Below are 26,591 nucleotides of genomic sequence, written 5' to 3' on the forward strand. Positions count from 1 at the left end.
GCTTTTTCCACCCGTTTGACAACGCGTCCTGGCTTAACCGGCACCGACCAAAGCCCGGAGGTGTCCGACACACATATACCATATTTATATATTATATTAACATTCGATAGATTTAAAATTATATTTAATATAGATACATACAAACGACAGTATAATGATATTAAACTTGTCCTCGGACAGTGTTGCCTGTATATTAATACTCTTGGGGAATTCATTTTTCGTTGATTTACCCGGCTGGCGTGTGCCCCCTTTGCCGAATTCTACTTACCAGCATGTCTTATATTATAGTACCTACTTGCACAGCTTTTATCGCACTTGCCAACAATATCATACCGACAGCTATAGCGATTCCCGCGGGTTATTGTTATTATTACTATTATTATTATTACTATTTTTTTCTTCAGCTTACATTGGCTATGTTATTAGAAACAATCTAATTGAAAGCTCCCGGCGACTTTATAAATAAGAAATCCTTTACGTCAACCGGGGTCCGACCGTGCTGGCGGCAGGGGCGGCCTCAGAGACTTGGTTGGAAAGGGTGGGGGGCTAAGTCATAATTTTCAGAAAAGTTAATAACAAAAAAAAAACAACAAACAATTTTTACAACACAAATTCAAGCCGTCTATTTTTAGTTTTACCAAAAATATCAATAACATGATAAATATGATCTAAAATAAATATGATCTAAAACATCCACTTTATTATACACTTTGATTAAGACCAAATGCTGATAGTCATTAAGGCTTCAGTCATCCTTGAACGAAGCCAGGTTTTAACTCTCCCAAGTGTAGAGAAACTCCTTTCTAGCAGAGGCATGCTTATACTGGTAGAGTTGCTAATACATGTATTCTAATTATTTCTAATGGTCAAGAAACATTTCTTCATCACAGAGCATGTATAATTTCAAAGCTTTCGGAATTGTAATTTCACTTGAAAATAACAATATTAATAAACAGCATCTAATTCTCAAAGAAAACTTAAGACTTCTTTACGTTACCACTTACCTTATTATTTTCCATATCCCACAGTGTCGTGTATGTATATTGGGGGATATAATCAGGGTCGTGGTACGTGAGGGTTAGGGGGCAGAACATTGGCTAAGCCCAACAGTGAAAAAAAGGACGCAAAATTAAAAATTTTAAAAATTTACCTACCTACTAAAAAAACACGTTTTCTTTAGTTTTCCATTAAGCGCAAATCATTTATATCTAGCTCCTGGAAAAATAATTTGATATTTTTTTAAATAGTTGAAACAATATTCGAAACTGGAATCGTAATTAATAAATTATAACCACGGAAAATAAGAAATTAGAAAATAAGGAGTTGGGAGAGAATATAATATATTATGGAAATGGTTTAGCCATGTTAAAAGAATAGGGGAGTCGCGATAGTGAAATGGATAAGACTTAAAAAACCAAATATACGTGGGTAGATAAATAAGACATGATGGTGTAGAGATACCAGAGGAGAGAATTTCGCTGGCTTACTTCATCTCGATGGAATGAGGCGAGAAGGACAAAACAACTAATTAGAAATACTCTTTGTCGACGATAATAAAAAAAATCAAATTACAGCCCCATTACTGACTGCTGACTTATGTTGAATTTATTTTACTGACATTAGCGTACATTCCAAATTGTAGAATGTGTTCAAGTTGCTTAATATACTGCTGTATTTTTCAGTCACCTATACTTAAGCGCTAGTTTAAGGAGGGTAATAAAGGTTGTGGTTAAATATCGGGTTTAATGGCAATGACTGAAATAACAAAGCTCAAATGGACGCTTGGACGTGTGGCTAAATGTAATCTAGATAGAATCAATAAACGATCATATAAAAGGGCATTGTGAGTGGAGAAATGGTGAAGGATAATTTTGTCTGGCCGACGTCGTCGGCACAGAATAAGGTGAGCTATAACTCCTTTAACCGTTTTCATAAATCAAAAAAAGCAACAATTAATTCAAGTCAAATATCAACCAACCATCTATTTTGAGTAGTGAAAATGTACAATTTCCCATAAAAAACATAGTACCTAAACACGAGTGTACTCACACTAAAAATCAAACAGGTATACATATATACATATACATATACACCTATAAATATATATATTATAAATGTGTTAATATATGATTAAACTATTAACAATAATAATAATAATAAATATACCATAGTGTATTATTTACGCGACAAAACATTAATTATTATGAAAAAAAGTAGAGAAAGAGAAAAAACGATTTTATAAAACACTCTTTGGAACAATTAAATTTACAAAAACACTATAAGTACCTAGTTATTAAAATAATTAATAATATGACATTAATATATATATAGATATATATATAAATATAATGTAAAGAATACATTAGAAAAAAACAACGAACATATTTTCAATTAAAACGATAATAATAATTTACTGAATAATATAATTAATTATAAATATTTACTACGGGTGTGAAGCATAGCGTTATAGTATAATATTAAAAACTAAAAACAAATAAAAATATGAATTAAAAACTATTGACAAAAAAAAATGTAAATTATCCGTCTAACTAACCGTCTATATTCTCCTATAGAGCTATACATAAAAAATAAAGACTAAAACTTAAAACTAATTCATTCGTTTCTTTAGATCGGTTCACCTGCAAATAAAAAAGATAATAATTACTAATATATTGTCAACTATTAGCAGATTAAATAGACAAATACAAAAAAAATTCTACTAAGTTCTTAAAGTCGAGAATCGAGATAGTATTTGAATTTCAACGCAATTTTAAAATATCGGCAACGGTTCGTATCTTAACTAACACTGTAGTGGCATTGCTTGATTGAGTTGTTTAATAACCTGTACTTGGGTACAGGTTGTCCTATGAAAATTTACCCATTGCAATATCGTCATTATTAAATCAGGTACATTTTAAAGTTTTAAATATATATGTTTTGCAATTTTTTCAATTGATATTTTATATTTTTTTTACATTAGCTAATATCAAGTTTTTTAAAAAATACGAAAATGATCACCTAAAAAATAATTAATTTGTAAGTTGAGAACGAAATAACTCATCGATAGGCGGCGATAAATATAAATCTAATTTTAGAAAATAATCACTTGTTTTGGATTCACGGGAAAACATCAAATTTAAAACAGTTAAAACGTAGTTTTTGCTATAATTAGGATTAACCATAAAATTGACCGAAGAACTATTAAATAAAGCGTGTCCAGTTGACCATTCTCTAATAAATAAGTTTAGAAATTAACAACAAAAAAAAATTGATATTTTTTATAATTATTGTTATTTATTTATTAATTTTTTTTTTTTTTGAAAAAACTAAATCGAAAATTATTATTTAAAAGGTTAAGAGATATTGCAATGAGTAAGCCCCCGTGGTACACCTTGTACAACATATTTAATCTATAATAATATTATAAATGTACAATATGCTATAAAACCTGTTAAAAATTCACGAACACGAGCGTCGTATCATTAAAATCATGTATTAACATACGCTTGGGAAGTCTCAAAGGCACGGAATAGATAACCACGTTAAAACACGAAACAAGAGGGGAACCGAGGGTGGGGGGGGGGGGTGGGGGGGACCGACACGAGTACTGATAAAGCACTATAGGTGTACCCGTGTGCCTTATCTATCACCGGTAGTATCGTCGAGGGCCGAATAAAGGTCTCGACGACGGTCGCGCTTACAGATTTTATTCACACTTCGGTGGTTTCGGTTTTGCATGCAAAACTGCAGTTGATCATCGATCCTCCTCGGTCGTCGTTCAACGAGTTATACCTTGGTTGTGCGTTCCTCGGGTCGTTTAATGGACTCTTGTCCGAAATGGTCCGCGGACGTTTTTTTTTTTTCTTCAAAACCCCAAAAAAAGTTATCGTGATGACGGCCTGAAAAAAACCGACCGACCGTTAATATAGTTTGGCACCGAAATGTCGTCTGAGCAACAATTGAAAGTCCTTTTTATGTACTCACGACTACTAAGCACAACAGCCCCATCGTGGTCATGCAAACGGAGAAACCAAAATGTTGCAGCAAAACGCCTCCCAACGATGGACCGGTCATGTCGCTAAAATAAACCAACAGCAAAATATGACGTGTCAATTAAATTAAAACATGCACGCGATTCACGTGGGAATAACGCGATCAAACGATATAGGTATTATAAATGGTAGGTGTCTAACCCGAGCGAGTAAGCCGACGACCAAAACCCTGCGACCGTGCCGAACGTGGAAACGCTTTCTTGAAATCCGTTATCACTGTGAAAAAAAAGAAACGAGCAGTTTTAATATATTTTTAGATACTTGAAAACATTATGGCGCCGATTTTGTGACGGACTAACCGCACTTACATTGCACTGGACAAGATGAAATTAAACGCCGGCATCATCGTCAACGACGCGGACACACCTAGTATTCCAAGGCCAACCAAATTCAACCACAGAACGCTAGAAATATAATATAACACTGTTAGTTTAAACTGAATAACAAATTAAAGAGCACTGTTTGATTTATGGTGCAACTTTATGTGCACGATGCCCGGAAAATAGCTGCATAATAGGCACAATAGTAAAATATTACTGTCCAACTTTGGTCCATATGGTTTCACGCTTTTTGATTTGCTAATACCAACGTAAAAAGAGTTCAGTTTTATCAAGTGACGATAAGGTTCTTGATAGTTAAAGAAAATGCAGAGAAAGAAAAACTAATCGTGTATGATACAAAATTGCCAATTATTTTTAATGACGTGGAATGGACAGTGGATTAAACAGTCAACGTTCACAATAGTCATAAAAGCACGATAAACGTTTTACTAGTTTAGGGCACCTAATAGAAAATGTATGCAAGGAAATATACTATGAATGATACTTACTGAAAATATATTGACATAATGAACATTATTTATTAGGTACTATAATGGCCAGGTACTTACTCTTCGGTCACTCCCAACCAGGTGAAAGGAGCCAAGATGAATAGCCCGACAGCCGACGCTAACAGTCCGGCTGCCATCATTGACCAGTGGTTGTTGTATTTATCGGCCAAGTAACCCCAACACGGACTGGATACGCCGTACAGTATTGAACAGAATAGAAATACGAGTCCAACTTCGTCGGTGGACAGACCCATCTAGTACACGAAGTCATAAGCTATATATTAGAATAATTTCGCGTGGGTACATTCATGCGAGATATCAGATGTATCTCATACCGTCAAGTAGAGACATTTAAATATAATTATTAAGTTAATAGTTATAAGTCACAGCCGGACAGCCGTTTTGTAAGTATAAATTGTACGTATAATATCATTCATATCATTCGTTGTATAAAATAATTAGGTGTATCGACTTCGATGACAGTGTCCAAATCTATACTATGTATCACTTCACTGCATCGATCAAATTATTAGGCATGAAAATTGATTTTGTTTTTAAATTTATCTAAGATCGTTCAGTAGTATTAGCGATCTGGTTTTACATCAAACATGTACATAGGCAATTATCTGATTGCACAGACAACTGCAGTGTCCTTCTGTGCCAAATTGTTCATCCTTGTTAAATGCCAAAATTTAAAATTATGAAACTTCCTCCCCTCTTAAGATCCGCTAATGAACCATGATCTCTGTGTATCAAGAATCGAGATAGAGCTATCCCAAATTTACAAGTTGACGAGATTACCTTCACTGCCCAACGTTTTAACATGTCTGCGTTTTGGTTGTACAAAACGATACATTTCTCACGTGTATGTATAAAACCATTTACCACAGTACGTCATAGCAATTCGCTACTGTTTACCGACATTTCCTAATAAAAAAACCAATAACTATAGCAATATAAATGGTCAGACTGATCGTAGTTTTTCACTGCTTATAGATGGCCGTATAAGTTAGGTTTGGAGTTTAGAATCGTTCGCGGTTAGCACTAATCGCTATCACGACAGCGGCAAGCTCGAATCGTATGGCCCGACGACTCGGCAACAGAACAGATAAACACATGTTGTCAATTACAACTCAGCAGAAGTTAGGTATTAATCGTTGGCATAATATTTAATGATGCGGTAATTAACGAAAGTAGCCTAAGAGGTTTACAAAGGCACTCACCTCTCTTAAATGTGGCTCTAGCGTCGGGTCGAGAGACGCCCAAAAGTTGGATGTGACCGTTATAATGGCGCCGACTACAAAAGCTGACGGGATGATCAGCAGCTTGACAATACCTTTTGATCGGCTGCCGACAGCTTGAGATGCTTTTGTGCCGTCTGTAAATCATATATAACATTAATAAATTACCAGATAGACACATGGTTAACGTCGCGGTTTTTTTTGTCATTACCTTTAATGGGAGGCATCAAGTAAATATGCAGAGGAACTGTGGCGATCATCAAAAAACCTACGACGAAAAATGGCATAGCGTATCCGCCCACCTACAACATAAAAATACACACCGGAAGAACAGCCGGTTGATAAAAATGATAAAATAAAACACAACAATTTTTGTATTTCAGTAAACTTACCGACGACAACAAACCTCCTATGGCTGGTCCGACGCTCATTCCTAATCCCACGAAAGTTTCTAATATACCCTAGACAAAATGAGCAAATAAATTCGTTATTATTACATTTATTTTATTGCCTGTTAAAACGGCGATAGTGGCAGTGACACAAAACATATTTGATAGGTGTAGCTCAAAAGGTGTTTGAAAAGCCTAAATTCTACAAAATTCTTTTAGACTATTCCTATGAAATGACTTAATAATATGCGGATTACTCATCACTTACTAAAACGCTACTGACGTTATCCGGAAATAGTTGTATAACGTAGACGAAACTCGACGTAGAAAAAGCACTGGCTCCAATTGCTTCCAATCCTCGTACCAAGAAACACAGTACTTTAAATTGGAAATTGTCTTCGACCATTGGCAACAGACTAAAACGTGTAACAATAATATTATTATTTTATATATTTTTAAACGTTATTCGACTGCGAACCTAATCACGCGATGGTTATTTTTTATGACATTGAAATGGAATACATACCCGAAGAGCGTATTGCACACACCCGATATAAATACTCCTGATATAAACAAACACTTGGTACCGAAAATTGGCATCTATAGAAAAAAAAGAAAAGAAACACGTATGTTAGTAGTCAACTCGACGATATAGATAAACGCTAGTTACACAATATAAATTACCAGGGATCCCATGGCAGGCGACAGAAGGAACATGATCAGAGCGAAGAAACTGAACACGAAACCGGCTTCTGCTAACGTCATGTCTTTCTTTTCAGCCTGCAAACAAAAAGAATCGATCAATCTATATACGATAACGGACCATTGCAATCCGATGTCAATCACGTAAAATGTTTATGAATCTTAAGCGTCAGCACAGTAGGGCTTTGGTTAAGTCGGGTCAGGTCAAGCTAGGATTAACAATAATAATCACCTCTTTCGGGAAGGTCGGGGCCATGACGGACATGGAGCAGAATCCAAGAAAGTCGACCAAGGCGAGAGAAGCGAGCGCCATGTATTGTTTGATGGTGAATCCAAAATACCGGCGAACGTTCTTGTCGTCTTCGTTGAGGCCGATCCCGTCACTGATACCGGATCCGCCACTTCCGCATTCGAATGGCACCGGACTCCGGCCAGAGATGCGACACAGTTCGCAGTACGCATTCCTCTCCATCGACAAGGACATGCTGCGGGCATTGCGGAACTTGGGCGGATACTCGATCCGGAGTTTGTTGTCGCCCCCGGCACCTCCGCTGCTCCCATAGTTGCCACCGGTGCCTCCATTGATGACTTTTGAATAGGCGTCATCAGACGCGGCAGTCGACGTTTTCTCGTACACCAAAAAGTCTCGTATGTGTTCATCGTCGTCTGCACTGGCGTCCTCCTCGTCCATGCACGAGCTGGGGGCCACGTTGTTGTTGGATTCCAAACCACATGGCAAGTTCGTTAAGCTCTGAAACTGTAAGGCCAAAAATATAATTACGGATGTGTAAGTACGACGGTATGATACCCTATTGTAACTCGTGTCGCTGGCTTAAAACTATCTATAAGTGATCTAAGACAGAAACACAAGACTTGGTGATTGTAGACTAGGTGCCAAAAGTTGTGACATAGAAGTTTCGCATATCCGCAAATCGGGTTAGGTGACCACCTAATGTGGTTAACTTAACTTAACCTGGCACGAAAGTGAAAATCATCAAGCCATCACGTAGGTCTAGTATCAGTAGCGAATTTTTAAACAATTTAAAGTTAGGCTATTCAACGGAGGTGGAATGAACGATGTTCGGATAAACTGGATGCTAATGTCCCTGTGTATCGCCACCCGTGTCTGGTTTTTCGTTATCGTTGTATAGTGGCTTATGCAGCAAAATGGATAGTCAGATGTGTATATATAAAACTTTGTTCACACTTGCAACGGTAGATAAATTATGTTCTGCGCCCGACGACGCAATTTCCCTAATGGAATGTCTGCATGGAAAATATTTGAATGACAACGAGAAAAATACCGATCTACTTAAAAAATAACAAAAAGTACCTTTTTATAGTGCATACGCTGTAAAATAAATTCATTAGTTTCACCAAAGTGCTAAATACACTTGTTTACAGAAACAAGGATATTATTATATTATGCAAATATTTGCATAATATGTGTTAACTGTGTAATATCCAATATGTAAATACATAAGGTACGTCTCTACCATCTATCATACACGTACCTACATAGAGTGTTCAATAATATAAGTATACCCTCTTTGGACTCAAAATGAAATAAATTAGCCCCAAGTCAACTGAATTTTGCGGTTCCAAGCAGCAATATTCAATAGGTTGAGATACTGTGTGATGGATAATCTAATGATTTCAAAGTACACTCACAATAGAAAGCGAAAAAACGCCAGTTGAACAACTGCAACTCCGTTCACGGATTTTATAATTCGTTTATTAAATTATGTAATATGTGAGTATAAAATATTTTGTCGTTAAACTAATAAAAACAAATTTAACGAAAAAATCGGTATTTAATCGGTGAGTACTTTGAATTCCGATTAAAAGCAGTGATGGTCGGTAATGCATTTTATTATGGCTCACGCAAGTGTGCGTGTGTGATATTTACATATCGAAAACACAGATAATAGCATTAGTAGCTGGCCTGTACAGTATTGCCTGTACTGGTAATACAATATTAACCAGTATTTATACATATTTTAGGATTTAAATCAAATGTACACTGTTAAAATTTGTTTAATGACAATAGCGATTTGGAGGATTACAGTCAATTTATGCTACGGTTGTTTAAATTAAGCGGTTAGTATTCGGATTGTTAAAAACTGGTCATATTCTGTTTGTACTAGCATTACGGCAAATCGATTTAGTACGCCCCTATTACTTTAATAAAAAATAAATTATAAATTATGGTCGACTTTGATCATTGCTATGAAGTATAGATTTTTTTTAAAATTATAGGTAATCAAATATATATTAAAAACGGTGCGTGAAATTGAATATGCCCAGCCAGTGATCATATTGTATTTTCATATGAAAACAAAACGGTTTAATGAGTAATAAATTATAATATTTGCAAGCTTATCGGAAGTGTATTGATTTAGTTTGGTTTATATTATTATACCGAGTATATGTCGTCAACATCAAGGTAGGTACTATACTAATCGTATGAGTTAATAGTTTTGTGTAAACACAAAACGGACAAAACAAAATGACAAAGGCGTGAGGGTTGGCGTGTAGGGATTAACCATTCTGATAAACCGCATATTATTATTATTATTACACACACCATATTATCGTATCACACTATTGTTGTCATAAAAAAATAACTTAAATAACCAAACATAGGAACACTGCGGATTAATCATTTTGATTGGAGTACTACCGCGGGTCACGTGCACTTATGTAATACTGACGTACAGTGATCATTGCTATGAAATATAGATTTTTTTTTGAAAATTATAGGTAATCAAATAAATTAAAAACGATGCGCGAAATTCACCAACACAATAATATAATATTCTCTATAAGCTCGCTGGGTAGATAACCACATCATATAATATTATAAATGTACCTATGCTTACTGCATTCGTCATTGTCACATGGCCTTAAAAAACCTCCCGAAAAATACGTCTGAGTGTTATGTTTACAATCAATAGATGGAAACTGATAAATTACAGCGACGCAAACAATAATTACAGACTAGACAAATAATGAAATTGAATATTTTCTGATTTTTCTTAAATCCACGTAATATCCACTCGATGATTCCCATTCCCGCTATTGTCGCCTTCAAATGTGAGTTAATCTCGTAATATTATTACTATTCCAAAATAGAGTCAATAAGTAGTTTTAATATCTTAAGTTTTAATATCATAATATAATGTTTAAAAATTGCTTGTGACTTGTAATTGATTATTCAATTACTATAACAGAAAAAATTTATTTTTAGGGACTATTGAAAATTTATGTTTAACATTGTTCCGACAACCGGCAGCCACGGAATTATTATAATCCTAAATTTGCCACTAAGTTAACATGAAAAATGTTCCAAGAAAATTATCCTCGCAAAACAAAGAAATAAAACCTATTTTCACGTAGGGAAGAGGCGTTGAAAAAAGGGTTTGTTGCTCAGGGAAGTGCCAGTTTTAATAAGATTATGAACCACTGTTCTAAGGTTACGATTTTCTGGAGATCAATATTCCCAGAATATGTTTCCTAATAAATATTATGCAATATAGCGATTTAAGTAAGTGCAATTTTAAGAAAATAATTTATCAAACATTCTATTATTTGATCGAATTTTAAATTTAAAAAGAGTACCTAATTATTTTTCGATGGTCAAATTCAGAGTTCCTTCCTTTTAATGCTTGCGCTGATGCCACATAGGCTACTGTTATGAATACTTTTTTTTAGATCAGCCAATTTTATTTTATTTTCGTTGGTTAACACAAATACCCAGTCTTGGTGACGTGATAATGATTTGTTATAACGTTACCATTTAAGTTTCAAAAGTTGTTGTCAAAAAAACTAAGTTAGGAGGGGGTAAAAACAAAAAAAGTAGTGAAAAATTGAGTTTATCACATTGTGTAAAAACAATATGAAAAAAATGTCTTCTTAAACTTTATGAAATATCAAGTGGCTCATTATAAAAGAATCACTCTGTATATGCTAAATTGGAACGCCTACAAATATCATAGATACATACATACACTGAACTACATATGTACCTAGATTTATATACATTATTATTGTGACCCATCGTGCTGGAACTGTTACACTACAGGAATAGAACATTATACATCTATTGTTTGATTTAAAAAATAGAAAAAAATGTAAATAAGCAACATGATTAATTTACTCAAAGGTAATTAAAGCTATACTTGGCATACATATGTTATATTATCGAACAGCATGCGGTATTAGATCGTCCTTGTACCGGTACTTATTGTACAACGGATTATCCAGAATATAATTGCCTTATAATCATCTGTCTTATAATATCATACAGCACACAGACAAAACTAGTTAAGTAATTGATAATAATTTTCATTACATTTAATTTTTATTAGTAAACAACGGTGAATATAGCACACAAAAAAAATTATACCCTCATGTGCCTGATGCAAAATAATCAGATTATAGTAATTTACCTGCTGTCATATGCTTAGTAAGCTTTATCACTTAACGGCTAGAAAAATTAATCGCGCTTGTTCCCTAGAGTTTTTTTTTCGCACAACAAAACAATTTTACATTGGCCACACACAAATATCAAACAATACGTTTGTTATAATTAATCTTATTTGCATAATAATAATTAAATGATCATACAACTTGTCGGTGTATAAAATTAAATAAAATTAATGAGGTAATAATAAGGTGGTTGGAAACTCTTAGTAGTCGTTCTTTATGAGTTGTGTTTATAAACGCTTATCTTTATTGCCCAACAACTGTCAATACTATTGAGTCTATAATATCATAATAATAATCTTATATTCATAAAATAAAAATATAAGATTAAAAACCTCTCAGATAGACAAAATCTGTTTTTACGATTATAGTTTCATTTAAAAATCAGTATTACACAAAATCAGTGTCATTATATGTATTAGTGTTTTAGTTTATTATGTAAAATGGATAACTAGTAGTTATTTATTGTTATAATGTCTGCACTTTATTTGCGTATTGCAATTGTACGAGTGTTTGAGTTTTCTGAGGCTCAAATTGAAGAGCTGCTATTCGGAGCACTTTACCCTAGCCCAGATGTCCTCAAAAAAACATTCTAAGACTATCAAACTATAAAAAATAAAATAAAACCAACCTATGTTATTAGTAGGTATGTTATTTGTAGAATATCGATTAAAAGTGTTAATTTATTTTTATCTATAGTTTTTATTACAGTATACTGTAACACTTAAATAACTAGTTATATGTTGGTTTTCTTTAAATAATATTGCACCGATAGTTGATTAATATATAATTGAACGGAATGCTATATTACTATTGTTACTTAGGCGTTTAAACTGGTTAGTGTATACTAGAAGAAAACATGAAATAATTTTGTCTAATGACATTCTCCACATTTTTGTAAGGAACGCATTCCCTAAATAATGATTTACTAATAGGTCATAATTAGATGGCTAACTATGACCTGTCTTTTTTCCTCTAACAGTTCTATTGATTTTAAATTTGTTTTTTTCTAGACTTTCTGACATAAAGAAATCGAAATTTTCCAAAACCTTGCATTAAAAACTCTTTCTAATTTTCAACTTAATATTTCATCAGTACTACTACATTTGAGAAGTAAAGGACAATATGTTATTATTCCCATCATTGCACTTGAATAGATTAAACGCAATTCATATTAAACATTAAAAATTAATCATAATAATATATTGAACGATATTTCAAAATGACAAAATAAGCGATTAACAGGGTTTTAACAGCGAATATATATATACTGCGGGTATTGAATTCAAGATGTTTGTGTACGACGAATGATTGGAAAATAAATTGATTTATATAATTTAACCTTTCAAAGAGCGTCATATTTTATTAAGACCGTGGCGGCGCGGCAGGCCTATTGAAATGTTGGCCATACGAATAAATAAATATTTAAATGTTCAATTGAACCTTCTAAGTTTTAACGCAAAAATAATTATTATGCACGGAAAAAATACATAGTAGGGCCAACAAAAATTATGGTTTAAGCTACTATACATTTAGCAGGGTTAACTATGACCCAGTTAATATCTTAGAAGTTATTGGACTTTTTAAAATCATTCTTTTTTATGTATTTATAGCTTATAAATCGTCAAATATGTTAAAACCTTATGAACTTAAGATTTTTAAATGGTAACATATATATTTTTATAATTTTGTAAATTAAGAATAATTTGCAGAAAAATTTGACCGGTCGATATACTGTTTTGATGAATTACTATTAAAATTAATAAAGTTAAAAATTTAGGACAGCTAACTGTACTCCATCTTCCGTCCTAAATTTTTAAATTTAAATAACTTTAAAATTATTTATTGAAAACTGGTTATGGACCAGTCAACATTTTCAACAAATTATTCTTAATTTAAAAAGTTTAAAAAAATGTATACGGCACCATTTAAAAATATTAAGCTTACTGTTTATAGGATACATAAAAAAGGGGTTATAATTTTGAAATATTTATCAAATTTGGGCTTACTATTAATAAAAGTAATATCCTTTAAGGAGTTAACTAATCACCCTGTATATAATAATATATTATTTTATAAATATAATATTATATAATAAATAATAATATATATATATATATATATATATATATACATATAGTTTAATCTGAAGTAGTTTAACGATTGTTAACAACACGTGCTAAACAAGAAAATAGAACGATTTGTGGTAATAAATTATGAACATGCAATATTAATACTTGACGATAATATGGTTAATAAGTCATTTAGATTAACCATCGCTCCATCCTATCATTCATTATTAAACTATAAAAAAATATATACCTACTTACACCTATGTAACATAGGTGACAATTATTTTTTAAATATTATTTGTAATGATTTGTAAATGAGTTACCGCGCTATCAGTTTTATTAACACGTGTATGCCCAGTGGTGTACATACGAGTGAGTATTTAGGTGGTTAAAAGTTATAACTTATCACCCACAGAAAATAATAATTAGTGAATACTAAAAGAACCGCTCAATTATACTTATGAAATGTATTTTTTCTAGATCATATAGTGGCTATAACTACTTTTCTACTATCGTTTATGAATGTTTTAAAACAAAATTCTATCTGAAAGATTGTTAAATACAGATTCGCATAGAACCGTTTTCTCTACAGTGATTTCATCACTCGAATGTCAGTTAATAACTCCTATTGACCCGTGACCATGCAGAATACGCTATTTTAAATATTTTATTTTTCTTTACACAAGAGATTAAAGGAAAACCTGGGCTTCGGACCATCACATTCTCAAAACCGGGCGTGATCATATTACTGGCCTGTTGGAAAATTAATTTCATCGTTATTAAGATGGAAAATCTGAATTTAGAAGTATTATGTTTCAACTAATCCACCAACTACCAAGAGTTATAATATCTGCCCACAGGATCTGTTCGAGAATAAATAATATAAGGTAAGACAAAGAAAATATCTAACCGAGAGTATGGACGGTATACATTATAAGTAAACAGTTGCCTTTTCCTTTTGACGGGACGTAGGTAGAGAGAGGCAATCGTTGGAAGATGACTTGTTCGAGTAGTATAAATGGGAAGACGAGAGTGTCAGAACTTTCAGACGCACAATCCGAAAAAGAAACGATGACTTTCCCGTTAAAGTTTGCCGTGGAGTGGGGTTTAAGCCGATTGGTATGTAACAGGTACAGTGAAGAAATCAGAATAACTAATGGAAAGTCTGTTTCAGTATGAATTCCAAGATTTACTGCAGCTAGTTATATACATATTGATCAAACGATAAACTGTCTAAACTTCAGGGTACAGAAAATATCATACCGCGGTTTGACGAAGAATACATTTAATGAAAATATTAAATGGTTGAACTGATATTATTAAGAAACAAAAACTTATCCGAGTATCACACGGTCAATTTGTTTTGTGCTTCAGGGAAATTCAACAAGAAGGTGCCTCTATCTCATGTGTGTAGACACATCTCCTACCTCTTTCCAGTCCGGGCCGGCGAAATACTTAAAATATTATAATATTAACGAGGGAAGGTTTAACTTTCGAGGGCGAATGCGGACCTGGAAATAATCACATTTATCCGGATTCAGAAAATAAATGTCATAACACCGAAGGGCTCAACATACCAAAGTTTTAAGGCTTCACACAAACTATTACTTTGATATTGGTAGTACTGTAGTAGATATAAATACATATATACACATTGTATTAGATTGTTTTTATGAGGAAGAATATTTCTAATGAAAGACCAAGTGGGTGAATAGGAGTTTCTAGGGAAAATGAATTAAAATAATGATCAAAGAGTGTGTTAACCGGTGCATATCTACTGTAAAAAGGACTTATATTTGTGTATTCAACCCATTAAAATATGATGAAAACAAAAATGTTAATTAAAATGAACAAATGTTAAATTAAAGTATAACAATAATTTAAGATTTTGATCATACGGTATTCGACAATAGAATCTTTTTATGTATCCGTTTTGCGATTTTAAACAAAATTATTTGAACCATAAAAACACGTTGAAGTAAACTCTTGTTTAAAATGTATAAAACAAATTTATGTTATTTTTAATGAAATCAGGGCATTATCGGGCATCAAATATTATAATAATAAATTCGGGGTTGCCTTTTAGCTCTCGGCAATAAAGTAGGGGTAAATAATTATTATGAGACGCAAAACCTACGCTATCAAAAGTTTTCACAAGCTCAGAAAAAACCCTTTCTATGCATTCAAAACGAAAAAACAAAAATATTATGCTGCTCAAAACACCTTCTCAAAATTAGACTTTCAAGATAAAACCAATATTTTATATACCTGCAATAAAAAAATAATTCATCGATTATAAAAATTAATATACAAAATAAGAGAGTACAAAAATTGTACCAAGTTCAATACCTATAAATTATTAGTGAATCAAAACGGGTTCAAATTTGTTCTTTTTTTTATTTTTAAGTAGAGAAAAGGGGTTCGGAATTTGTTTAGGATCTAAAAACGTGTTCATTATTTATCTAGGTTCGGTTTAAGAGATGAATTTGAAAACTGTTCCAATTTTTTCCGGGTTATCCGATTTTTTTTCCGATTCTGAAATTTTTTACATAATTTGACTCTGTGTATTTTATTTTATAGTCTACTATTATTTAAATTTATCTTATACAGCGATTACCAAAATATTAAAAACAACGTTTAAAAACGTAATGGGAAGGTGCTAAAGTACATTTAAAACTGCGGCAGTAAACACACGGCAACTAAAATAATAATATGCAAATTAATTGTATTCAAACATCTCTACATCAAGGTTTATCACACTATCGAGTAATGAAAATGAATTTTGTGAGTTAATATTTACATATATATAGTGCCAAACTAAGCTTACTAACAGTAATTTCTACCAGTATAATCAAAACCAAATGTATACTTGTCGAACATTCAATATTAGATTTATGTGTGAATTCTATAAATATTCGACAAGAATGCTAATCGCTTTGCTAAGAATTATTCTAGTAGTATACTCAATCAAAAACTTATGCTAATTCGTTTATTTTCCTATCATGAATAAAAACTAAATGTTTAAACAGGGAGACTCAGTGGATGAAATAATTAGGAAAATATTTTTTGAACATTTGGAGCCTAATGATTAATGATGGCCATCCAACGCCATGATTCATTTAAGGACCACACTAAAATATATATTAAAATTTACCAAAGCATAAAACCAGCCCCGGGCCACCCCCCTAATACGGCACCTAAAAGTTATGCAAGTATGAATATGCGTAGATACGTACTATAAACAGATAACGTTTGATGAAATTGCTCAGCACCAACACTATGGCCTTGTACATATATACGGATCGAAAACCAATTATACTTGGTCGTCCCAAACGCAGCTTTACGCGATTAAAAGAGATTTACAATTCGCAGAACACACGAATTTACAGTATATTGTATTATCTTTGGCTCCGAGTGTTGTAGACGCGATCCCTTGAAGAAAAAAAACTACCCGGCGACACGGCGACTAAAAAGTTCTTTTGGTTCATTATCTCCGAATGAGTATTGCATAACGGTCTCGGTAATATAGACCAGTGTTGGAATAGGAAAGATAAAACACAGAACGCGTCCATATAAATATGTAATCTATACATAGTAATAATATACAACTGCTGGTCTCCGTGTAAGCATATAAGCTATATTGAATTTCTGTAGAATTAGTGCGGCTTCTCCCCACGATGCGGCGCATGCCAGTCATAAGGGTGACGTCGGAATTAATTAATGATATGGTATAGATTGTATATATATATATATAGTAAATTTAATTAAATATTAAACAACTAGAAATGTTTTCAAAAAAAATATTTTATCTTATGAAACTAAAATATTATTTGATTCAAACTGGATTTATCTAAAAACTAGAAGCTGAGACATAAATGTCATTTGGCTTATTGTGCTATGAGATTTTTCGGATATATCTACATATATAGGAACACGTATTTACTTACTTCGTTTTTTTCCTATAAAATGAATTTTGTTAAGATATTACTAAACTACTCGTTATTTAAATTGCGGCCCCAGTATGCATTATGGTGTACAAAGAACACATGGTATGACAAAGTCTATATAGAGTCTTGAGTTTTGTATAAATGCAATTTTACGCTAAAGAAGTTTGCTGAGAAATGGCACCGAATTTTCAGACGTATTCACACCGTCATACCGTTTAATTTAGGCTTATGTGCTTTCTCGAGAAACTGTATAAATCGAGCAGTAGTTTCAGAGAATAGTATAAAACCATCCTTTGCACGATCCATTTCTACGCCCCAGGCGTCCCAGCAGCGTAATTCCGACAAATTACATTTGAGACCTCGAACTGATTTATCGGATGACACTACAACGTTTTGTCTTGATCGACTGTGCGCTGTGTTACATTCCATACATGAAAACGATGTTGAAAATTCAAGTTTTCGTACCGAATTTACATTCACCTCAAAAATGGTGTAACGCCCTCTTGTCGTATCCCGTACTCTGTTGTGTAGTAAGAAAAAAAAGTCGACGCATTGTAGTTTTGCCTAGGTTTTATTATTTTTCCCCAGAAAAAAATCCGATATTTTATCCCGAAAACTGCACTTTGAGATAGTTTTAAGCTATTTAAAGGCTTCCATGCCGCGATCCATTAGGTAAAAGATAAAAATCTTCTTTGCGCTATTATTGTTATTATTATTATACCACATTAAGCGCCGTTTGGACAGCCCGTAGAAACTTGATTCTGCTCGCGATTCTCGCATCCCAGTTACCTACTTCCCCTTTTCCTTGCCAATTTTTTACTCGCTTTCAATCCCTCTCTCCTCTTCCCTCTCCTTATTCCATGTCTGCCGTATCTACGCTATTATTCGATACGAGTGTTGGCTGACAACAATAATAAGGTCGGAACGGTTTACGGATCATGCACAAGGGAGAATGTACAGTAAACAGCCTACAGGTCCCACTCGCACTTTTATGCACAACAGGCAATAGCTGTAAAAGACACTTTTGTTTGACTGCTCTACTACTGAAGTATAAGATATCACGGTATAGATTTTTGTACAGCAATATTATTATAAGATTTGTTGAGATGGTTTTTCCCTGAACACTCATACCCAAATATGGCGATTGTTTTCTTTAACATTAAGAGAAATTTTTGTTTTCAAGGCATTTTTTTTGTGCATAAACACACATGTTGACATACTCAAACTATAACTCTTAGCTAGAAAAGTATACACGACTATATTATACGATACAACATAATTCGCAATTATTATTCTCTTCTGAACAGCCGAAACGGAATCCGATTTTCTCCGAAAGGGCTCATGGCCGTGAGAAAACATAAATTCCCCCTACTTGAAATTCATCTGTTGACTATAAAGAAAATATACAATACATTATTACAATGTTGCAATAAAGGTGTGTAAGTGAATCAAAGACATAGTATATGACGCAATGACAGGCAACAGAGATAAATAACGTGGAATCTCTATTGTACGTTTGAAGTGTCCCTCATATTCGAGCTTGTATGAATAATAGTCTTGAGTATAAACAGTAAAGTTACTCATTGTATAACATCATATTATAGAGCTTAAAGTTTAAGCCTTAAATGTACGCCAGTGTTGTGTAACGATCGGAGCCAATAACGCACAAAATATGTGTACTTGTGTATAATATGTATGTACACTGTACACCGTACATGTATAAAGAGCTACATTGAGAGGTATCTCCATTGTGAACATCTGTTATTGAAAAATATTTTGAAATATTATGAATTCGGTATGTAATTCGCCGCCCCCCCCCCTCCAACGCTCTAGGATAAAAGCAACCCACTGTATAATTAAATACAGGTTTGTGCGTTTGTAAGCTTCAGGCGGGCTGCGATAAAAAAACATGTTCAAGTCCATTAATAAAAAACTTTTTTATAGGTAGTATATTATCTCTCCTCGAGAACGTTGAACGACGGTGGTTTTATAGCCGAGACTATCGGAAAACCATTTAACGCTGAGATTTTAGCAAAACCCGCAAATCTATTCGCAGTATAACCTAATCCACTGCAGAAGTCTCTGCAATATTAATTAAAATTATTATTGTAATTTCAATGTTTACATGACACTCAAAATATGCGCGCTGCATTAGAACCATTGGCTAGGGCCGAACGACGAGGGTGTTTCCTATGTATACATACGTGGATCAAATTTTGAATCATAATAATATGCAGCTTGCAGGGACTGTATTTCCATTCTGTGGTACACTAATGTTGATTTATACTAATGTCAATATTATTGTTTCATAACACGGTATTGGATTGTACCTACGCGACATAACCCAGACAGAAAAATAAGAAAATTATTATTTCGAAAATTCCGTGAAAATGTTGTATGATAATATTTTTCTATTACAAACATTTTATACAAGATATACATTTTTTTGTGCCGCATGGAAAAATTCTACTTATTAGGATATGTTCTGTGTAAGCAGTAAGATTAAAAAGAGTGCATTGAAAGTCACGCAAATCGCAATCGTATAAGTAAACGTTTACACTGTAAAACGCATTTTTTTTATTTTACTTTTCATTGCGTTAACTATACATGGGTATTAATTTTTATTTTACTGCACCGTTATATAAGTAGATCTCTATAATATACCTAGTTGTTATTTCTGTAGATACTGTGTGTACACATAAAAAAATATATATCCTAAATCAATAATACACAAACGTGCATAGACGCCGTGTATTTATAACTGAAAACTCACTAAAACAATTCCGTTAAACCTTGAAGTTAATTTAAAAAAAAAATGTCTTATACCGTTAAAAGAAAATTCCAGCGAAATTAGGATACAATATTATACCAACAATTATTGTTAGTTCAAAGACGGACTAACTATTGTCGTTTATCTTGGGCCAAGGTAAAAACACAAACGGGCTGGTTAGGTCATTGTTTTTTTAAAGGGTCTGTACAAGAATAGTGTTTCGATAACGAGTTTTTAAAAAGCCTATATTTATCGTAAGACGTAAATGTCATTGTACAATAACAGTAATAATTTTTTTTTACGATAAAATATAATATGCACTATAGTATGCACTAAGACGTTCAGGTTGGCCGAACATACATTGGAGTGCGGTCAAAGGTTAATAGTAAACAAAATATGTAATACAAATAGTAGCGACCGTACGCGTTTTTTAATGTCACCAGACGGCAGACAAAGCGTTTAAGTCAGATAACATCAATACACCGTAGATACTAGATGTATAATATACGATAATTTCGCATACAATAGCAATAGGCATTAGGCTACTTTGAACATCCGTATAGACCGTATACACTATACTTACTGAACAAACATTCAGCGTTCTACAGTAAAAAAAAAAAAATCGTTTTTTTACGAATTCATATTTTATACAATATTATAGTCTTACCGTCAACACGTTTACGAGATTTTTTTACATTACTTAAGGCCATTTGCACTAACCAATATGTGTGACATTTAGGTAGTGTTTAATTTCAGTATTTTGTTTAAACTACTGTACTTACATTTTAGTGTATAATTGGTGCAAACTGAAAAATTTGATTAAGCGTGTTAATCTAAGTTAGGTTAATATTGACCCAAGAGAATTGTCTATTATCGGATAGTCAGTAGAAGTACATTTTAATGTATTAACATATTATTACAGTACTAGGTGATTCTCTTATCATGGACCATCTCAATATCTCATAGGGTTTAATAAGAAATTTAATTTTTTGTTTCATGTTGTTTTTATACAATGTGATCTCGATTTTTCACATTTTTTTTTGTTTTCACCCCCCTTTCAACTTAGTTTTTTTGACAGTGACTTGAATTTTGAATCGTTACGTATATATTTTATTACATTTTTAAATTTAGAATAATGCACTAAAAATTTTGACTGGTTGATAACCAGATTTTGACAACTATTACATAAGTTATAAGAGTTTAAAAGTTATGATGGGAGGGGAAGTGCGGTTGAGAATTAGTAGTTGAGAGTAGTGTGCGGAAATGGAAATAATATTACACTGTATATCTCTCCCCGCTAGGTGCTAATTACTAATACACAGTGCTTGACTTGAGAAAAAAGTAGTAGAGGTACTCTACATACTTTTAAAAAAGTAGCGTCCCTAGCATTTTAATATCCCTCACATTACCGTGGGGGGCTTCGCCCTCCACACCCCCTTTAACGGTGCCCTAAGAAACATTAATAAAAAACCATTAAACAAAAAAGAATAATATAAAAATTATCTAAGTATAACTTGTCTTATTACAAACGGTTACAAACTTAACCGTAACTTAACATAATTTTTCATTTTTAAAAATCTTCAATCTTCATTTAAAAAATTTCACGGTACCATTGATGAAATGTAAATATAAAAATCTGTATTTTCTAAACGGTACAAGCTATAGAGCTACTAGACCTCTTAAAATGGCCACTGTAATCTCAAGTTAGAGTAGGTAACCGCTAAGATAATTTGGGGTGAACAAAATCCACACACAACCCTGGAACACTTAAGAGACTCGCCAAAAGATAACGTGTTTTGCGCGATGTCTCATGAGAAAGTGTATAGACCATTTTTTTTTTAATGAAGCCACTGGTACAGGCAACTCGTACCTTTAAATGTTGAAAGATTGGCCATGTGATTTTTTTGTGGGGATACGTCAAGAGAAAAGTCTTTATGTTGCCATCGCTTGTGAACATTAAAGATTTAAAGGCACGCATAACTTTGGCTGTGCACACAGTAACTACTGACATGCTCCACAGTGTGGGAGGAATTTGAATACCGACTTGACATTGTTCGGGTTACTCAAGGCGGACACATTGAACATTTATGATTTTTTTTATTTTAAAAAAAAACTTGAGGTTATAGTGGTCATTTTAAGAGGTCGCGCAGCTCTGTAGCTTGTACCGTTTAAAAATACAGATATTTAAAACCGACTTATTCTTTTGTAATCACCCGGTATTAAATCAATGACAGTACTTTTCTAGACAGCGTATTTAAAGTTTAAACGGGCAAACGGGGCGATTAGTTCCATCAAACCGCGGTAACGTTTCGCAACGAGACCAACAACATGACGATTGACGGGCACGAACGGGAAACGTTTTGCCGCCGCGTAGTCACTGATAAGTTATAATGAAATATTGATAGTAAAATAAAATATACGTATCAGATATGATATCAATACATTTTGTAAATATTATAACATTTTGTAAGATTTATATATTTAATACAAACATTGAAGTTGAGCAACTTTATAAATATAGGTAAGACTAAATAACAACCCGTCCCATGCATTCCCCTTTAAAAAAGTAGTAGGGGTACGCTAGAATATCTAAAAAATTAGTTGAGGTACTCAGTCCCCCTGCGTCCCCCCCCCCAAGTCAAGCACTGCTAATACAGTATAGGGAAATTGAAGTATCTAACGTCAGGGTCGAGCTTATAGACCTATAGAACCTTAAGGTATAACCAGTGCCGTGGCCAGAGGAGGGAGGGGGTACCTGAGACACGTGTTCCCCTCCCGCCCCTTGAAATATTTTTACTGATTCATACGTCTAATGAATCTTTATATCAATAAAGTCAATTATAAGTTGTCTGGAATACAATTGTTTTGTGAGAAATGTCATCTCTAGTGATTTTAGTTCCTGCCCCCCCCCCTCTCCTTGGAAACCAATTTGGTTATAGGTACAATTATTATTTTTACACACAAATGAAAATATACAATTTAAAGAATCAAAATCTATTAGAACGAGTCTAAAAATATTATTTTTTTAACGTTTTGAACTAGCTTATAAAATTATACAAAAAAAAGTACACGGTATCTTAAAAGAAAGATCCACGACAATGCTGCCAATTTAACTGATACTTGTATTGCTGAACACCACCGCTCTGTGTTTAGAATTAATTGCATTGAGTCGTTACGGTGCCAGTCAATCATAGAGTACTATTTATTACTCTATGCAGTCAATATAATATTTATAGTAATACTAATTATATTAGGAAAACGACACACGATTATAGTAAATATAGACGCTGCAGCTAGTCGTGGGCACATTCTTAAGTATACAATCTATCTCTGTAGTTTAGGCTTATGTGACACACACGTGATTGCAATCGGTGGTCTAAAGTTCAGTTTCACTATGTACAGTATAGGTCATAAGGAATGAACACGGATTTACATTGGAAGTATATGTGCATTTTTCAAATCCTTGTGACTAGCACTAGAATAATATAATAAAATATTATTAAATTAATTATTATTATAAATTTAATGTTATACACATTTTATTATTCTCTTAGTAATTTAAAACACTTTCGGTGCACGAAAAATATAAAAAGCCAAATAATAGTTTGCTCCGGGCCTATTAACACAAACATATTTTATTTGAAAACAACAAATAGAAGCTGGTATAATAGACGTATAACAGTACTTATGTAATATTATTTATTTATAAAACTATAGTGGACTTTTGATTGTAATATTATATGAGAACCTCGAGTGTAAATCATTTTAGAATGATATTCTAAAATGATATTTTCGTTTAGTCAAGACGACGTATATTCATAATGTGCCCGACCTAACTGATTTAGCTTGTCCTATTTTTCAGATTTTTATATTTTTTCCCGACATTTTGTTGTGTACGGTTTAAGGAGATATGTATTGTATATACAGTCTATGGTTTGAAGGAATGATAAATGGCCAGGACTCAGGAGCGCTTAAGAGAAATCCGTAGCAGAGGAAATATTTTAATTTTGGTGCGATAGTTTTGGTGTTAACGCCTATCTACGGCGTTTTGACTTTTGCTATATATATATATATTGAAATTATTTTAGTTATGGTATGAGAACGATGGAAGGGCTCCTTTTGGAGACCAAAAAGGAACGTTACCTAGTACTTGACATATATTATAGGTACTAATAGCCAAACTGAATCAGCTTAACGGTAATAATTAATCAACGTTTATATTCACCTTAATATGATTGGTATAGTGTTGGTGTCTGGATTCGTCGAAGAGCATATCCCGTGGTCTTGGCGAGTACTCGGCGTGTGGAAAAACTGATGAAAGCGTAAGCGGAGGGACGAAGTGGTCGAAGGGAGGGTAAAAAACGTCTGGAAGTGATTTGTACTCGAACAAATAAATCACTGCGATTGTAGTAGTTTGTCGCGGTCAAAGTATATGTTTTTTGCTGGTGTTGTTGCTGGTTTTGCTGACTATGGCCAAAACGATTGCCGGAAGAGGGAATATCGACGATCGTCGAGAACGTGTCGTCGAATGATTAATCTCGCCCAGTTTGATGGTGTCAATAAGACGTTTTGGTTATCTTCAAGAACTCGTCGTCCAATGAAAACACCAAAGATAACAACGCGTTATAACCGTGCACACTTGGCGCAATGGTGACAAAGTACGATTCAACACGACCACTGTTATTATAATATATACCAATTCAGTATGCCACTGCTGTATATATGTATATAATTAATAATCATATAACCAACAAAAATGTATTAAATATCTACTTGTACATAACAATATATCGGGATGTGCATCCGGAAAATTCTATATTATAACTATCCTATTCAGAAGAGATAGACCAGAATGGAGGACCTACATGACGTTTTATAGCAAAATGCTGGGGGAAAAAGATAACCACGTATTTAGAGCTGAAAGACGAGGACCGTAATTAGTGATATTGTTAATTTGATTATCGCGATAGCAGCGATGCAGAATTTGAACTGCGCATGGTCGATATGGTTTTGAAATCAAAAAAAGATCCAACGAAAAATCGGACAACATTAGCGTAAAAGGTCAATAATGAACACTGCAGATGACTTGATATTCCATCGTTACATAACACAGTGGTGTACATATAGCATTGGACGCTGACCGATATAATTATTGTTTCAAAATTATGATAAAAAATATTTCTAAAGATCCGATGGCCAATACTGGTTTAGTCAAAAAATCGATTGCCCAAACACGGGAGAAAAATATAAGCTAAATAGGCTTGATCTAGACAGATGTCGAATAGACCTCAGTAGTTACAAACGACTAGAAAATAATGAACCCTTTTTCACCGCTTCCTTAGCCCTTTGCTTATGATTAATGTAAAATAAAAAAAAAATGGAATTTAATACTGAAATTTAAATAAACAAGGAGGATTCACTATACTGTCCGTGAATATAGTATTAAAAGAAACATAGTTAGTAGTTATAAGAATATCAAAAAAAAAATCCACTATACTATTGAAATTCGGACCAGGATTTTTAGTATTTTTAACTATGTCCCTTTTAATTGTATCGGTATTGGCTAAACTTGCCTCCGGATGTTGATTTAATACGAGTGTATTATACCTACTAAAACAATAGTGAGTACAAAATTAGTATGAAAAGTTAAAATTTATTTTTTTCATTTCATCAATAGTTAACCTCAGAAATAGTTCAGACAAATTTACAGAGATGACGGTACCGTCTTAAGAAAAAAAGTAGGTATATACTAGAATTAGCATAAGTATAGCACAGAAATTACAATAAGAAAAGTAAGTTTTCGTTAGGGATGTATAATGCAAACTGTTGTTTTTTTATTTGTTTGATTACTTAAACGCGCCAGTTGTCCATTAATAATAGCTATAAGAACATCTAAATGCTGATTTTTATAACGCGCAGTATTTTTAGTAGGTACTTACGCCCAAAGCATTAATTATCCGTCAATAACTATTGTTGTCGTGCATAGGATCTTGTGTAGTATTAAGTGCAACGATTATAATACCAACATATTATTATTATTATTATATAAAAAAAAAAATTACATTCGAATAATATCATAGGTTTAAAGTAGGATCAAACGC

General features: G+C 33.1%; 1 protein-coding gene across 1 annotated transcript; it reads right to left on the reverse strand.

Moving 5' to 3' along the window:
- Positions 1–1,956: 1,956 nt before the first annotated feature.
- On the reverse strand, positions 1,957–25,055 carry LOC126836886 (MFS-type transporter SLC18B1-like). The gene is made up of 14 exons (XM_050570568.1): positions 24,716–25,055; positions 7,446–7,970; positions 7,196–7,291; positions 7,038–7,111; positions 6,780–6,927; positions 6,515–6,583; positions 6,334–6,424; positions 6,105–6,259; positions 4,942–5,135; positions 4,361–4,456; positions 4,194–4,268; positions 3,985–4,078; positions 3,702–3,899; positions 1,957–2,639 (listed from the first exon to the last, which is right to left on the reverse strand). The coding sequence occupies exons 1-13, from the start codon at positions 24,761–24,763 to the stop codon at positions 3,711–3,713; spliced, it is 1,854 nt and encodes a 617-aa protein (XP_050426525.1). The 5' UTR covers positions 24,764–25,055; the 3' UTR covers positions 1,957–2,639; positions 3,702–3,710.
- Between the last annotated feature and the right edge of the window lie 1,536 nt (positions 25,056–26,591).

The sequence above is a fragment of the Adelges cooleyi genome, unplaced genomic scaffold, assembly GCF_023614345.1.
Source record: "Adelges cooleyi isolate 19-005CV unplaced genomic scaffold, UGA_ACOO_1.1 ACOO_flye_CR_arks_rails_tigmint_CR_PRNA_247, whole genome shotgun sequence".
Taxonomy (NCBI): Eukaryota; Metazoa; Arthropoda; class Insecta; order Hemiptera; family Adelgidae; genus Adelges; species Adelges cooleyi.

Bases quoted from the DNA above. Each gene is read 5' to 3' on its own strand.
- LOC126836886 (XM_050570568.1), bottom strand. From the start codon at position 24,763: ATGCTCTTCGACGAATCCAGACACCAACACTATACCAATCATATTAAG. The intron at 6,928-7,037 runs GTATGTATTCCA...TACACGTTTTAG, and splicing joins GTGTGCAATACGCTCTTCGG to TCTGTTGCCAATGGTCGAAG. The intron at 6,584-6,779 runs GTAAGTGATGAG...CATTTTGTCTAG, and splicing joins ATAACGTCAGTAGCGTTTTA to GGTATATTAGAAACTTTCGT.